Source organism: Leptinotarsa decemlineata, unplaced genomic scaffold (genome assembly GCF_025532065.1).
Source record: "Leptinotarsa decemlineata unplaced genomic scaffold, Ldec_3_MD MMD2_tig00000505_RagTag_RagTag, whole genome shotgun sequence".
Classification (NCBI taxonomy): Eukaryota; Metazoa; Arthropoda; class Insecta; order Coleoptera; family Chrysomelidae; genus Leptinotarsa; species Leptinotarsa decemlineata.
This window is the reverse complement of record NW_027412549.1, coordinates 1,416,930-1,433,299: the sequence shown is the minus strand read 5'-3', so window position 1 is coordinate 1,433,299 and position 16,370 is coordinate 1,416,930. Positions and strand designations below refer to the sequence as shown.

General features: G+C 31.3%; 1 protein-coding gene across 6 annotated transcripts in view; it reads right to left on the bottom strand.

Annotated features, from left to right (window-relative positions):
- Window positions 1–1,933: 1,933 nt before the first annotated feature.
- The window catches only part of LOC111508250 (eukaryotic initiation factor 4A-II), a 47,794-nt gene continuing 33,357 nt past the window's right edge, over window positions 1,934–16,370 (bottom strand). Inside the window, exons 1-4 of one of the 6 annotated variants that reach the window (XM_074173769.1) lie at window positions 5,368–5,657; window positions 5,217–5,260; window positions 3,683–4,759; window positions 1,934–2,565 (exon numbers count right to left, since the gene is read on the bottom strand). In XM_074173769.1, the coding sequence (XP_074029870.1) occupies window positions 2,421–2,565; window positions 3,683–4,743 (1,206 nt within the window). In that variant the 5' untranslated portion in view covers window positions 4,744–4,759; window positions 5,217–5,260; window positions 5,368–5,657 and the 3' untranslated portion in view covers window positions 1,934–2,420. The other 5 variants (XM_074173772.1, XM_023163725.2, XM_074173768.1 and 2 more) reach the window with 5 other exon arrangements.

Below are 16,370 nucleotides of genomic sequence, written 5' to 3'. Positions count from 1 at the left end.
GAGATCATCTTGGTATAATTAGTCCAGCAAAGAATTATTTTACTTTTTTCTAAATTTCTTTTCTTCACTATTTACCTTGAATTAATGGGAATATAATTAAATAACTCATTGCGCTTGCTCCATTTTGTGATAGATTTTTGGTGGGTTTGCTCCTAGTAATTTTATTCCAGATCATTCCCGACAAAAGTTATTTGACTTCTCGGCTCAATCAAACTACATCGAGCAGCGAGGTATTTACTCAAACTGGAATAATATTATTGAGAATAAATCACTTTTTCCAAATCCATAACATTCATTATTGAATTCAAAAATTAGTTTCTCAAAAGTACTTTTTTTTATGCAATGAATGTTCATGTGAAAGTAGTTTTTCGGGAGGGCTTTTTATTTCAGTTTGTATCTGAGAGACTCCTATGCTTTTTGACACATCTTTGTGAAGATGTTTTAAGATGATTGCATTCTTTCTCCTTCCTGAACTTTCCCACATTTTTTCTATAAAGATAGAGAAGTAGAAAGCAAAGTAGTTTTCTTCCCAAAAACATCTATCCTGAGTACAATACTCCTTTCAATTTAATAAAAGTGTATCGAAATTAATTACATAATTGGTTTGTGTAATTTTTTAATTGAATTTTATCAAGTATTCCACTCACTTGACAAATAATAGAAACTGATGATATCGAATATAACGCTTTGCTAATATTTTGTAGGACTAAGAGGTAGAGGCAAAAAGATGAATGAAAACTAATGTGATTCGTCAAGTCTTCAGCAGACGTTGCGTTATTTTTCATAGAACAGAAATCCAATATATTAATGTTCTCCATGACCACGTTTGCTATTAATAAATGCTGATAGAAGTTTCAAAAACTAAAAGACATGCATAATTTGATTAGTGAATCTGATGCACATTAAAAAGTCACTCCAAGACTAATATTTCTCCAAATCTCCAATAATAAATGTAAATAATTTTGAGTAAATATATATATTTATAAATCCCAGAGTCCAAAAAATTGTCCACATTATTAACAAAAAATTTACTTGATTCTACACATTACTGAAGTCAGAAAATCATTATTTGATAGTTTGATCAGTCGATGAATGATGAAATCCATTCATACACTTTTCAAAACTTATGATTATGTAATGAATCAAAAAGAAAAAAGTCATTTTTACGATATTGAAATGATAATAGGAGTAGAGTGGAAAAGAAACAAATATTCTCTCTAACATTCTTCTAGATTTTACGAAAATAAACCTTTGCAGGTGAATTACAATGGAAGTGTATGGAAAATGTAAAGATCTCGTCAATTTTGAAAATTTGTTAGTGAAAAATATAATCCTTTGGTAAAACAGTGAACACAAAAAAATATTTTTTGGTTTCACAAACCCTGGCTCACTTGCCTTAGTAAAAAACTTTAGTTTTGCTCATAGTGTACTATTCTTGACCCCTCCCTTGAAATAATCCATATAGGAAATTTTGAATAATTTTATATAGCGTATGAGGAAAGAAATGGAGAATATACAGAAACAACTGGAACATGGCTCAAAATAATTAGTTTCTGATCACTACATTCATTCTCTCAATTAGATCATATTGATTGTGAAAGTAGCCTTCAAATCTTTTTACACATTTCCACAAATATAAGGTAACCATCAAGACATGTTGGAAAATGAAAAGTGGGGAATATATGAAAATGCGGTGAAGACTATGACAAAAATATATCGGTCAGACTAAGCGAGCTACTCAAATCCTTTGGAAAGTCTGAGAATACAAGCCCATTGTTTACCTTTATATCAGTCGCTCTTTTAAAATAATATGTATGAAAGTGCGCCCTGTTAAATACAAATATAAGTCAGATTTATAGTTCGGGAACAGTTTTTAACCCAGTTTATAACTAATATTCCATAGTTGTATTGTATATTTAAAAAGACCAAAACATACTTTTACTATTTTTATTACTTATAAAGACTCCGTTACAAAAGTTTACCTAAAGAAAATGACAAGTACAAACTAACAAACTAAAGTATACTTAATGTTAATATTCTTCTATACTGCTTATGAATATAATAACCTTTAAAAACACCAATCAAATTCTCGTGGAGACGGACAAATTGCCCGAAGTCTATCACTGGAGAAATTTGATGATCACTATGTGAAATGCAATAATAAATAGGGAATCCCACAGGTTTGCCACACCCGCACGTTTCCAGGATTACGTGAATAATCATTTTATACTTTAAATACAAATAACACAAAAAATAAAGCAACTTATTCTATTTTTGAAAGTAGTCACTTTTTAATTCTCAACTTAGTTGGTTTTATCCTCAATTCTCAGCTGGCAAAATGATTTAAAATACTTGACAGTCTCAGAAAAATTAATAATAGTTAACTCCCCAGTACAGCTTCGCACACTCACTATACTGTTCTAAATCAGGTCAGCAATATTCATAGGCATTTCATCAATCTTGGTATTATAAAATTGTTCAATGTCTTTCAGTGTACGCTTGTCTTCCTCCGCAACAAAATTTATAGCTACGCCCTTACGACCAAACCTGCCGCCACGACCAATCCTAGAAAACAAAAAAAAGTATTAAAAAGTGTCTTTATAAATAAATATGATCGTTATTTGATTATTTTCATCAGATATAAAACAGTTCACATCAGTACCATCAGCGATCTTGGTGGAAAAATAGCATCATAAAATAAAATAAGTATAACAATTTTAGTGATTCTGAAATCTTGTGACCAATATTAGTCTTGCATCATGTGCATAATTGAAACATTAATGTTGAACCAGTTCAAGTTTGATATATGATTTGGAATGGCCTTGTATAAGTATATGTGAAGATAAGTACCTAACCGTGCTGGAAGAAGTTACCATATAGACAGTTTTTTTTAGCTGATTCCACTGTTGCTATCCCGAAAACTGTAAGACCTACAAAGTCGGTTGAAATGGACAAAAATGTCTTATTTTAGGAAACTAGTCCATTAACTTTTCGTATCGAGAATATTTGTGGTTGTTTTTGAAATATTTGCTAAAAACTAGCTACTTTATTGTTTAATCGAATTTTGTTGTTTGGCTCAACCGCCTCGATTTCAAATGATATGAAAAGTGGCTAAATAACTGTCAAAACTGTTTCATATTTGTTACAAACTGATATTAACCAATTTGGGATATGACGTTTTGTTTATTAGATGTCATCAACCTTATTTTTTTAAATAAAAACCGGCATATATAGCTAAATTTGTTATAACAGTGGCTACAAAAATTGATGAAAAAACTAGAGGTCTGTATCTGAAAAAATAAAGTTGTTAATGAAATCTATTGAACGAAACGTCGCTTTGTAAAGTTGAAAGTTGCTTTGACCTTTTTTTTTTATATAATTCGAAATGGAGATGGTTAAGCCAAAAAACGAAATTTGACAATTCTAGATTTTGGCGAGTATTTGAAAAACAACTAGGTACTAATATTCTCGATCTGAAAAGATATTCAAGTTGCCCAAAATAGGGAACTGTTGTTCAATTTAACCGACCGAGAGAGTAATAGTTGGGTCAGCTGAAATAAACGGCCTGTATAGTAAAATACTGCATTAGTTTTCGAAATTAGTGTGCTTAGTATTTCAGTTTATATGTCTATTCATAACAAGAATTTCAAGCAACATCCTTTCAAAACATAATATGACTCACCTGTGAATGTAGTTCTCTCTATTTGAAGGCAAATCATAATTTATAACAAGTGAAACTTGTTGCACATCGATACCACGAGCCAACAAATCTGTAGTGATGAGGATCCTGGAAGATCCGGTTCTGAACTGTCTCATAATAACATCTCTCTCTTTTTGCTCCATATCTCCATGAATAGCAGAAACGGTGAAATCCCTGTTGTGCAAGTTATCGGTTAGGAAGCCTACCTTGCGACGGGTATTGCAAAAGATAACAGCCTGGGTTATTGAAAGAGTTTCATATAAGTCACACAGCGTCTCAAATTTCCAATCTTCCTTCTCCACATACACATAAAATTGTTTGATGCCTTCCAAAGTGAGCTCATCTTTCTTGACAAGAATTTGCACTGGATCCCTCATGAAAGCTTCAGTTATCTTCAACACTTCAATTGGCATGGTCGCCGACAGTAACACAACTTGAACGTCAGCATTGACGGTTTTGAAAATATCATGGATTTGATCTGAGAACCCTTGAGACAGCATTTCATCAGCCTCATCCAGTACGAACATCTTGATGTGACTTGTTCTCAAGGCGCCACGTTTAATCATATCATATACTCTACCGGGTGTACCCACAACTACATGCACACCAGCTTCAAGTTTCCTGATATCTTCTCTAACATTTGTACCACCAATACAAGCTTGGCATTTAGTAGACATAAAATCTCCTAACGCAATCACCACTTTCTGGATCTGCTGAGCCAGCTCTCGGGTTGGTGCCAAAATCAAAGCTTGGCACTCATCCAACTTAGTATCAATGTTCTGCAGGATTGAAATCGAGAACGTTGCTGTTTTACCCGTACCGGATTGGGCTTGGGCGATAACGTCATGTCCTTTTATGCAAGGGATGATCGCCCTTTGTTGAATCGCAGATGGTCTTTCAAAACCATAGGCGTAAATACCTCTAAGAAGTTCATCTTTCAGGTTCATGTCGTCAAAATTATCGACGACAGTATCATAGTTGGTCTGTATAACTCCGTCAGGTTGCATGCCTGCAGGTCCGTCAAGAGCTGCAGCTCCTTCCATATTATCCCCATTATTCCTGCAAAAAAATTATATGTTACGAATTTTGAACATTTTGCAAAACAAAACAAGGAGTTATTGTAGCTATTTTTCATTGAAATGTGTGGTTGTTTATATGCCTGCAACTATAACTAAACCACAAAGATCATTCCTCACAGGATGACTTTCTAAAAACTGTATCGACTGATTAGGTATAACCAGAGAAATTTACGTTGTTAATCTACCTGATTTTAGATATATTTCACTAATACTGATCCCACATAATTTTAAGTAAATCTAAATGAAAACTATGAGTTATTGAATTTATCGTTATGTTTAATGTTGATCGCGATAAATTAGTAAAATATAAAGGGCATATTATTTTGGTTGACTTTTACCAGTTTTTATTCATTTACTTTAATCGTCGTATTGATAACAAAAAGCGACTTCGCAAAAAATCATCGGTGGGGCGTTGGTTTAATAAAACTATAATATACCTGGTGATTCTCTAAGGTGGCTCACCACTATAACTTTTTTTATTATTGGAGATAGAAAAACGAAATTTGGGGGTCGTGTATTATAGTTCAATATACATTTTTGACATATTTACTTGCTTTGCCGTACTTCCGGTTTGACCGGAAATTGCCCCAACTTTCGATTTTTAAATAGGACATAATATACTGATTTTTACTTATTTTGAGAATGACATTCTAAATCCAACAATACTTCACTTGTCAATAATTGACAAATAAAATCGTTCTTTTTCCAATTGCTGATTTTTGTCAGAAGGACAAATATGGCGACGATTAGGGCACCTCTGAGCATAAATTCGAACTGCATCAGTTGCATTCTTTTTTATTTCTCCGTAAATTAGCAACATGTCAATTTTCTCGTTTCTAGTATAATTTGCCATATCTAATTATAAACTACATAACAAATACATTTTTAAAAGTGACAGCATATTCATTAGTCTATTTGTTTAGGTATCTAGTCCTAGCAACAGCTTCAATTGGTTGTCATGGATAACTAGAATAATAAATTGGAATAAAAATGATTTTATTTGTCAAATATTGACAAGTGAAGTATTGTTGGATTTAGAATGTCATTCTCGATTGAAATAAGTAAAAAAATATAGGATGTCCCATTTAGAAATCGAAAGTTGGGGTCATTTCCGGTCGAACCGGAAGTATGACAAAGCAAGTAAATATGTCAAAAAATGTAAATTGAACTATTATACACACCCTCAAATTTCGTTTTTCTATCTCTTATAGGGGTGAGTCACCTTAGAGAACCACCCGGTATATAATTGGATATACAGTCAACCAATATACAATATAGAAAATAATCCAGGGGAAATTCATAAAGTTCCACAGCGATCTTGAAAAGCTCAATTTCAACAATCGATAGTATTAATGAAAAAAATCCCTTCACAATATTCCTTGAAATTGATATTGAAAGTCAAAGTACAGACGAAAAGATTCCTGTGTGAACTACCACAAAATTTATTCTTTTTATCAATACAAATCTTAACGCTTTCTGTTATTACCAAATCAATTTCCTATAAACTACAACTTGCTCATAAAGTGCTTGAAGAAGTACAATTAGACAGTGGGTTGGAACATCAGCAGGCATTGATAATTTATCTGTCACTCTTACGTACCTTTCTTTACAAAATAATGGAAGAGCTAATATTTCCCTGAGTGAAGTACAGCTTGATCAATATTCAGTCAACACTTGCACCTGCTTTAACTATCGGATGCAAAAAATATGATCTGTAAACTGACCAAATAAAAATGTATATGAAATGCTTGAAAAAATCTACTAACCTACATTTCATTCATTTACAGTTTGTTAGAACAATCTACCCTTAAAAAATATGAAAGCAACATGATGCACAACAAATTAGAGTTCAAATATTTCGTTTAGAGACGATGCAGGATTTTAATAACGAACAAACAATTATCTAGGAAGTAAAACGAAAACAAAACTAATTAATGCAACATGATGCACAACAAATTAGAGTTCAAATATTTCGTATGAAGGCGATGCAGGATTTCAATAATTAACAAATAATTCTGTAGGAAGTAAAACGAAAGCAAAACTAATTAATAATATTCACATTCGTGGGACATATTAGGCTGTATGTATCAAAGTGTAGAGAATTTGTCATGGGGACATTTGCTGTGAACAATAGTCATTGTAATATATAATTTTTCTTAGGAAAAACTTTCAAGCCATAAAATGTAAATGAAGTATTATCCATCTCATATAATAATAGCTTCCATAATTAGCATGCTGAAGTCCAAACCCATAAAGGGATTATTTTCAGGTAGTGCCTTGTTGTGCATTTTGCTTTGAGTGGTACCAAGCATCGGTACGTGCTGTATTTGCCTTATTAAGTGTAAAGACCGTTCCAAAAAAGTAGATACAGAAGAGTAGAAAGCCAAAACATTGCTCCATCTAATGAATATAATAATGATTTCAGTTATACGGAAAGTTGGTACCAAATTCCTTAATTCAAATGTAACCACCCCCGATGTTTTCTCATTTTTGAATATCTGGCATGTTTCCAATTCCGTGCTTAGGTAATATAAAAAATCAACCGTTAACGAGATATTTCAGTTTTTCTTGAAAAAAAATAAATCATGTGCCTGTTCACTATAAAACTACGGGCTACCAAATCTTTATTTCTTCTTGCAAGAACAAGAAAAAGAAAAAATGGTTATTCTGAATGTTTATGAAATTGTTATTTACAGAACGAACAGCCATAAAATTGCAAGCCATAAAATTTTGACGCCATAAAATGCAAATGAAGTATTATTACTTTATCTAATAGTTTTCAGAAATTGCAAATTGCAGCCCAAACCCATAAAGGTACAATTTCCAGGTAGTGCCGAGTTCTGTAATTTGCTCTGATGAGTGGTATTGTACCTAGTATCGGTACGTGCTGTATTTGTACAGACCGTTTCAAAAATGTACAGAATTTTTTCAACTTGAAATTCACCGGTAGAAGTTCGAACTTTTTGAACAACACCATATAACAAAATATGAAACAACAGACATACATTAGGAACATTAATAAAAGGAAATATGAAACACGAACCGGTATTTCAAAATAAGGTAATACCTTTTTAATACCAAAAAATACAGAGCGATACCATATACAACAGAATTTTGATGTTGTTCGATTACAGATTAAATAATATATGGGTTTTGGATTCTCTTGGAAAGTGGAAAAGTTTTTTCAATTAAGTGTCAAGACGTTTCGCCCCTGGCTAGAGGCTTTTTCAATTGTTTATTGATTTTTTTTATTTATAATACATTGGATATTTGACTGGTTTCCTTGCTTAAAATTATTGATAACTTTTCAAATCACCGAAACGACACACACAGAAGGTCCTTCCACCTGCCATTTTTAAGACAACGACGCTCAATCCGATTCTCAAAAAATAAACACCAAAAACATAGGAAAACATGACCAGAACCTTTACTAACAATCACCATCAAATAAGAAGAACAAGAGCACTTCAACATTATTTACATTTTGAAAAGTTATCAATAATTTTAAGCAAGGAAACCAGTCAAATATCCAATGTGTTATAAATAAAAAAAAATTTCAAATAAACAATTGAAAAAGCCTCTAGCCAGGGGCGAAATGTCTTGACACTTGATTGAAAAAACTTTTCCACTTTCCAAGAGAATCCAAAACCCAAGAACAACGAAACAACTATATCAAACAGGATTCAAGAACCTACTCAAACCGAATATATATATATATATATATATATATATATATATATATATATATATATATATATATATATATATATATATATATATATAAATCGGTTCAATTTGTGAGGTTGCAGTCAATAGCTGGGCTGTTACAAAGAAAACTCTTTGTTATATGTTAAGCTTTCGGTATATTTCACACCTTCGTCAGGACAACTAGACAACTACAATAATTAGATTATATATCTTGTAAAAAATATATAAATATGGAGAACTTACTAACGAGAGAATAAAATATATATTTTTTACAAGATATATAATCTTATTATTGTAGTTGTCCTGACGAAGGTGTGAAATATGAAATATACCGAAAGCTTGACATATAACAAAGAGTTTTCTTTGTAACAGCCCAACTATTGACTGCAACCTCACAAATTGAACCGATTTATAGTTAATCCAGTCACTAATTATTCTGTTATAAAGTGCTACCAAATTCCGGTACAACCGGAAGAGTTGGAAAACCCCCATTATATTCATTTGATAAAGCATTTGGAAAACTTATTTTTGCCAACTTTCAGGATACGAATCATATTTCACCTTATAACAAAATATGAAATATAAAAAAAACATCGAAAAAACAAATGGATACTTCAATTTTGTATTGATAATAAGTTAATGTGTATTCAAAACCGACAGAAATATTTATAAAAAAGGATTAAATTATGAAAAACGAATAGGTATGTCAATATAAGGTATTACCAAAAAAAGTAGAGAACGATATCATATCCACAACAGAATTCCGATGTTCGATTACAGATTTAATAATAAAATATTAGAAAAACTCCCAAAAAACACAGTAGTGCTTGAAAGAGACTTGATTATTACAAAAGAAATTAACCATTAAAAAAAGTAAATGAAAATGATTGGACTTGAAAACAAATATTCATTACAACGAATGAAAATAATGATAAGAAGATTACGAGTATCCAACAAGGAACGTTATTAGAAACATTAATAATAAAACATTGTTTTCTATTTTACATACTTTCAACTTAACTGAAAACATTTCTATTAAGCCTGTTGACTAATTTATTCCTCTTCAGTCATACAAGTTAAAATTGAAATAAAATGAAAATATTTTACTGGGTATTGATTTGATCAGAGTATTCCGCTATTTACCAGTGTACTTACTATATATCATAGATCTGGAAAATATATGCGTTTACTTTAACTACTTCCTATATATTATCATGTAATATTATTTTTAGGACGCAAACTGTTATGTGAGAATTATTAATCTGATAAAACAAATAAGTAGGGCCTTTTTGCGTTCTTCATGAAATATTTTTTTTTCAAAGTAAAATCTCAGATGTATAATCTGAAAATAATTTGATAGTAAGGTAGTCATGCTTCAAGAAAGTAATTTAGTAATGAGTATACAATAACTTACGACATATTGTTCAAAGAAAAAATTCACAAACTGCACTCAGCGCTCTGAAGTAAACGTTGGTCAACCAAACGATTTCACTCTGTGGATTTCACACTAACTGGGGTAAAGTCATGGAATGGCCCTTTTATATTATTATCAGGTAGAAATTTCAAATGAGAAGGGATAATAGTTTTCGAAAATGCAAAACCCCCTCTCCTTTCACTTTCTGTCTAGCCTCCCTTTGCCTGTATGTAAATTCATTTATTTATTTTGTTAAGAAAATTATAATTTATAGCGAAGGACTCAAAAATGCATGAGGTCAGTGTATTTTCAAATACTATTTCTAAATACTGTACCGGAAAGTTTGTTACGCTATTTTAAGCGGTTTTCTTTAATACAAAATATAATCAACAACTTGGGTCCTAAGGTTGTCAACTACGAAATAGTTATTAAATAACAATAACAATTTATCATTACAAAAAAAAAATCACAATAAACAAATTTCTGAGATATGCATACTTATATAATTATAACCTATATTATTCATCACATTCGCGTAAAATAAAAATATTTAAATATCAGTATGAATGAGCGTATTATAAACTACGTTTATTACAAAAGATGGAAAAAATATATCAACAGTTTTCAAATTAAATTTAAAAATCATAAAATGGAAATACATTTATACATGGTATTTCAAACACTAAACACCTTTATAGGGTTATGACGTTCGATCAGCATTTCGAATTTTTAAAAATATTGCCATTTTCGAATTGAAAACCTTCACCAAAAACTACATGCATAATAGTTTGATACGAGTCAATTACGAAACTTGAAACGTCATTCAAACTGAAAAAGAAATATTTTTAGTAGAAATTTATAGGAATGCTACACAATGTGATATATGAAAGAGTATTGATATAAAATGTCACTTACATTGGGGCTTATCAGTGTACTTCGAAGTTTCGAAAATACACTTGTCTTTTCACATAATTTGCATTGTTTTACCATTAAAAGATAAGGCACTCATTTCTTTCATAACATCGCGACTTTATGTCATCGGAAGAGACAGATTTACAGACTGTCAGGATGACAGTACGTATGCACATTCATACGGTTAGTTAATTCCAGTCATAGGAGTTTCATTTAAATTGAAAGGGGAATATTTTCAGGAGAGATTACTTAAAAAAAGGTTTTTGGCTTTCTACTGTAATTTGTAATATGAAAGTAGTTGTTTTGGAAGGTCTTTTTTGCTTTCATGCAATAAATGTGGAAGTAGCTGTTTCAGAAGATTTATAAATAATTTTTATTGTAGTTATTTTATTAGCCGTTTTCTTTGGCAGTTCACTACATTTTTTTTGTTTAGTGATTGAGGAAGAAAGCCAACAAGTTTTTTTCTTGAAACTTAATCTGTTGCGAAGTGTGCTTTATTTCAAAAGGGTAAGTATCAGAAATTGTTTAGAAGATATATACGAGATGAATGTGAACATGATTTTTAGAATTTTTGCTTTCAGTGCCACTTTATTTCATCTAAGTATTTATTTCGTATACATTCGTATTGAATATGGGATAGTCAAAAATAACTTTTGTCTAATTTTTTCTAAGATTTTTATTTGTTACGACCAGTTTTTTTGATAGTTCAAAAATTTCCGTCCTAATTGTATATATAGTGTTTGGTACTAATATTTTCATTTAATTTATCCTTTTAACCCACTTTGTTTTCATAAATTGTTTGATAAATATGTGTTTTTTTTTTCGCTTTTGAGAAGGTGAATTAAAATATAACAAATAATAGTACATCAATGTTTCCATATTTTACAAGATCAGTATCAATTTTAAGAAGCGATTCTGTAGATTTTTTGATTGTACAAATAGTTTTAGTTCAGAACTCTACATCAGAGGATACACCATTATTCAATTGGAAAATCATTAGAGCTTTCACTCGAAGTTTTTAATGCATACAAACACAAAAAATTCGTTTTCTCCATGACATTTTCCAACTTCCAAGAAGTTATTCAATATTTTGCGATTCCGGTGACAGGAATCGATTGTTCGAAGATAATTGTAGGGCAGAGAGTATTCAAGGTATCTGAAATGAAAATATTTTTCAAATATTTTCTATGTTGAAGTCATCTATTTTTCCTTGCACTTAACCGGCTTACATTTAATTTATTATTCGACTTTCTGGAATACCACTGACTTTCTATCATAAAAATTCACCCTGCCTTTAATATGCATTTACATTTTTCGGAAATATATGTTAGTTTTTATAGGATTTCTCAAAAAAAAATGTAACACAAATGGTTATTTCTGAAATTGCACCTACAAATAAAGAAATTGAATTCAACTTCAGATTCTTATTCAATCATACATGAGGGCAGATATATTTTTGTCAATACTAATTATCCCAATGGATGGGCTGTTTTTAATATCAGATAAAAAAAATATGTTTGTGACTTTTTAAATATGCGTTTAACATTTTAAGAGGAATTTTAATATTTATATTTAAAATTTTCTTGTTGATGCGCCTCAATACTTGGGTCCTATACCATTAGATTGTGGATACCTACTCAATGTATCTACCAATGTACCAATATACCTACTTGATGGATTGGGAAAATCTATTTTTGATGATGAAGAAAAGAGAAATGAAACTTTCTATGTTTTTTACCACTTTCATTTGTAACTAACGTTACTGCAGTTTCGTACTATACGGACATTTTCAAACTTATACAATGAACTAACAATGATTCATTTCATTCGCCATTATATAACACCCCTGTAGGTACTAATAGAAATAGAGGTACTTGACTTGATTGAGTATCTGAATTTACAGTTCACAATGCGGATGTGCCAATTTAAAAACCGGCGAGTAAACTAAATCGATTTGATCATTTAACAGGTTGCACCCGCAATGTTTATGCTTGTGAATTTCCAAGGATTCTAAATAATTGAGTTTGCAACCCTTCCTGGCAAAGTGCAGGATTTCCATATCTTTTAGATTCGGAAACTTGTGGTTGCATGCCAAGGAATTTTGAAAACGTCGAATCATTTTTTCCTAGTCTGAAGGACCTTTCATGTTCAGCATACCGTTTTTGGAAATTACGGCCACATTGTCCCACATAAACCCTATTACACTCCGGACACTTAAGCTTATAAACTCCAGATTTTTTCCAACTTGTCGACCTTATCTTTGGCATTGAAAAGGAAATGAGATAACCTGGCATGTGGTCTGAATGCCACTTCAGTTGGAAAATCTGGAGTTTATAAGCTTAAGTGTCCGGAGTGTAATAGTGTTTAGGTGGGACAATGTGGTCGAAATTTCCAAAAACGGTATGTTGAACATGAAAGGTCCTTCAGACTAGGAAAAAATTATTCGACGTTTTCAAACCATTCCTTGGCATGCAACCACAAGTTTCCGAATCTAAACGATACGGAAATCCTGCACTATGCCAGGAAGAGTTGCAAACTCATTTATTTAGATCCTTGGAAATTCACAAGTATACACATTGCGGGTGCAACCTGTTAAATGATAATTAGTTTACTAGCCGGTTTTTAAATTGGCACATCCACATTGTGAATTGTAAATTCAGGTACTCAATCAAGTTAAGTACCGTTATTTCCATTAGTATAATGGCGAATGTAATGAATCATTGTTAGTTTATTGTATAAGTTTGAAAATGTCCGTATAGGACGAAACTGCAGTAACGTTAGTTACAAATAAAAGTGGTAAAAAACATAGAAAGTATCATTTCTCTTTTCTTCATTATGATTTCCTACCACGTAGTAACGGCTACATCCATCAATTTATTTTTGATGAATTCCTGAAATCCACAAAATTTTATAATCCCGGTTATTACGTATGGCAATGAAAAAATTGTTTGTACAAAACAACATTGGAATATAAAATAACTTCCTCTATTGGCCATAGGTAATTATTGTTCTACGTCATATGTCACAAAAGGCTTGTCAACAACAAATTTGTAATTCGAGATAACGCGAAATGGAATATTAGCCAGGACTTGGAAGTTACAAATAAATTAAGATTGTGAAATTGGGGTTCATTTCAAATGGAGGTTATGTTTTACGAATATTAACCTTCTACTATACAGGGTGTAACATAAGTAGGTTAAAATATTCAAGTGACGTTTTCCTGAGACAATTGTAAGAAAAAAACTTTTCCAAGTAAAAAAGATACACTTCTTAAACATTGCTGGAGGTGATTGTTTTCGAGATATTTACAATTTTCTATATCGATGCATATTACTTAGCTTTAAGGGTCCTAAGTGAAGTTGTTTTAGAATAATTAATGTTTTCCTATAAAATGTATGATGAAAATAACTAAAATTGCAAAAAACTTATGACAAAAACCATCCATAACTTATTTTTTGCAAAAGTTATTTTTAATAACCGAACAAAAAAATCAATTTCAACACCCTGCATCTCCGAAAAGAAGCATTTCCGGACGCAAGTTTATATAGACTTTCTTCTTAAAAATATCTCGGGAATACGTCACTTGATCATTTTAATGTACTAATGTTACACCCTGTATAGTTGCGCTGAAATGCTTAATATTTTTGTTTGCGCCGAGTCCTTTTTATGTAGATTCTATCTATACCTATATCTTGATAGGCCATGGCATCAGTTTAACCTCGATTTTTTTTTCTTATGGAGAAATGAATTTATAATTGAACTCATTTTTGAGAAAGAAAGTTTTTGGCTTTCTACTACTCCATCTTGATACAAAAAAAATATGGGAATCTTCCAAAGAAAAGAAAGATGTAATCAATTTGAAAATAAATAACTCTATACATGGATGTGTAGATCATGCAAAGAAGTAACTTTCATATACAAACTGGAAGAAAGAGCCTTTCTGAAACAGCTACTTTCATATAAACATTGAATTACACGAAAGAAAAAATCTTTCGAAACGAATACTTTTATATGAACACTGAATTATACAGAAGATACTTTTCTCTACTCAGTTTGTATTCCAAACATTCGTTGTGGAATAACATCATTCACAGGAGTTCTACTTTAAATGAATGGTAACAAATTGCAATCACATGGAACACTGCCATCCTCACTGGTAGACGTCTTACGGCTCATAGAGTGAATGAAGTTTCGTAGTATTACTCTTGATTTAGTATTCAATAAAATATCCAAATTTTGAATAGTGTGGATCCATATGGTATTGTAAATGGTAATTGAAAAACTGAAGGCGACTTATGTAAATCGAATTTTTTACGTAGATTCTACCTGTAGCTAAATAGGGTGTCCTTGGAATTCCTCTTTTCCTCTCGGTAATGTATAGTGTATATATATATATATATATATATATATATATATATATATATATATATGTTGGTCTATATATAATCCAAGAAATCGGACGGTCTTATCAACTGACTGTAAGTCTCCGAAATCAACAACACTAGCTTCTTTTTATCTATTATGAAAGCGTATACATTTTGTTTTATTTGTATTTAGATGAAGTGAGTTGGCTCTAAACCACTGAGCCATATCAAAGGAAATTGCTTTACATTTCTGACGTATACAATATTCATCCCTATCTGATACAATAACTGATGTATCATAAGTTATTGTATCAGCAATGATTGAGCTATCACATATCTTCACAATATCGTTGATATAAAGTATAAATAAGGTAGGTCCTAGGACCGAACCCTGAGGAACACCTACTTCAGAATAATCATTGCACGATGACATATGGTTACCAATAGTGACACGATTGTTATGTTTACTCAAAAAACTTTTTATCCATTCATAAGTGACACCTCGGATACCGTATTGAGATAGTTTATTCAGTAAGATTGTATGACTGATGCAATCGAACGCCCTGCTTAGGTCGCAAAATGCCCCAATAGGACACTCACCACCATCAATGCATTTAATGACTTCAAGAACATATGAGTGTGTTGCAGTTGTGGTCGATTTATTTTTCACAAAACCATGTTGATCCGCAGTTATGATATTGAAATGCTTGAGATAAGATAACAATCTCTCCAAGAATGATAATTCAAATATTTTGGAAAAGATGGAGGGTACCGTAATTGGTCGATAGTTACTTATTAGAGAGGAATCACCTTTTTTATATACAGGTGTAATTTTACCAGTTTTCAAAGCTTGCGGGAATGTTCCATTTGCAAATGATAAATTTATGAGATAGACTAGTGGTGTCATAATATGTTTAAGAACACGTTTAACGATCACATGGGGTATTTCATCCGATCCAGAGGAAAATTTATTTATCAGTTTTCTGTTGAGCATGACAAATAGTTCATGTTCATTAAACTTAAGTAGGAGAAAAGAACTAGACTGTATTTCAATATTATTCAAATATTGATTAGCTATATCTTCATCAAGCGATTCAATTTGTGAAATTAATTTCAGTGGTTCTTCTTTGAAAAAATTGCTGAATATCTCAGAGATTTCGTCAGGAGACTCGAATATTTCATTTTCATATTTT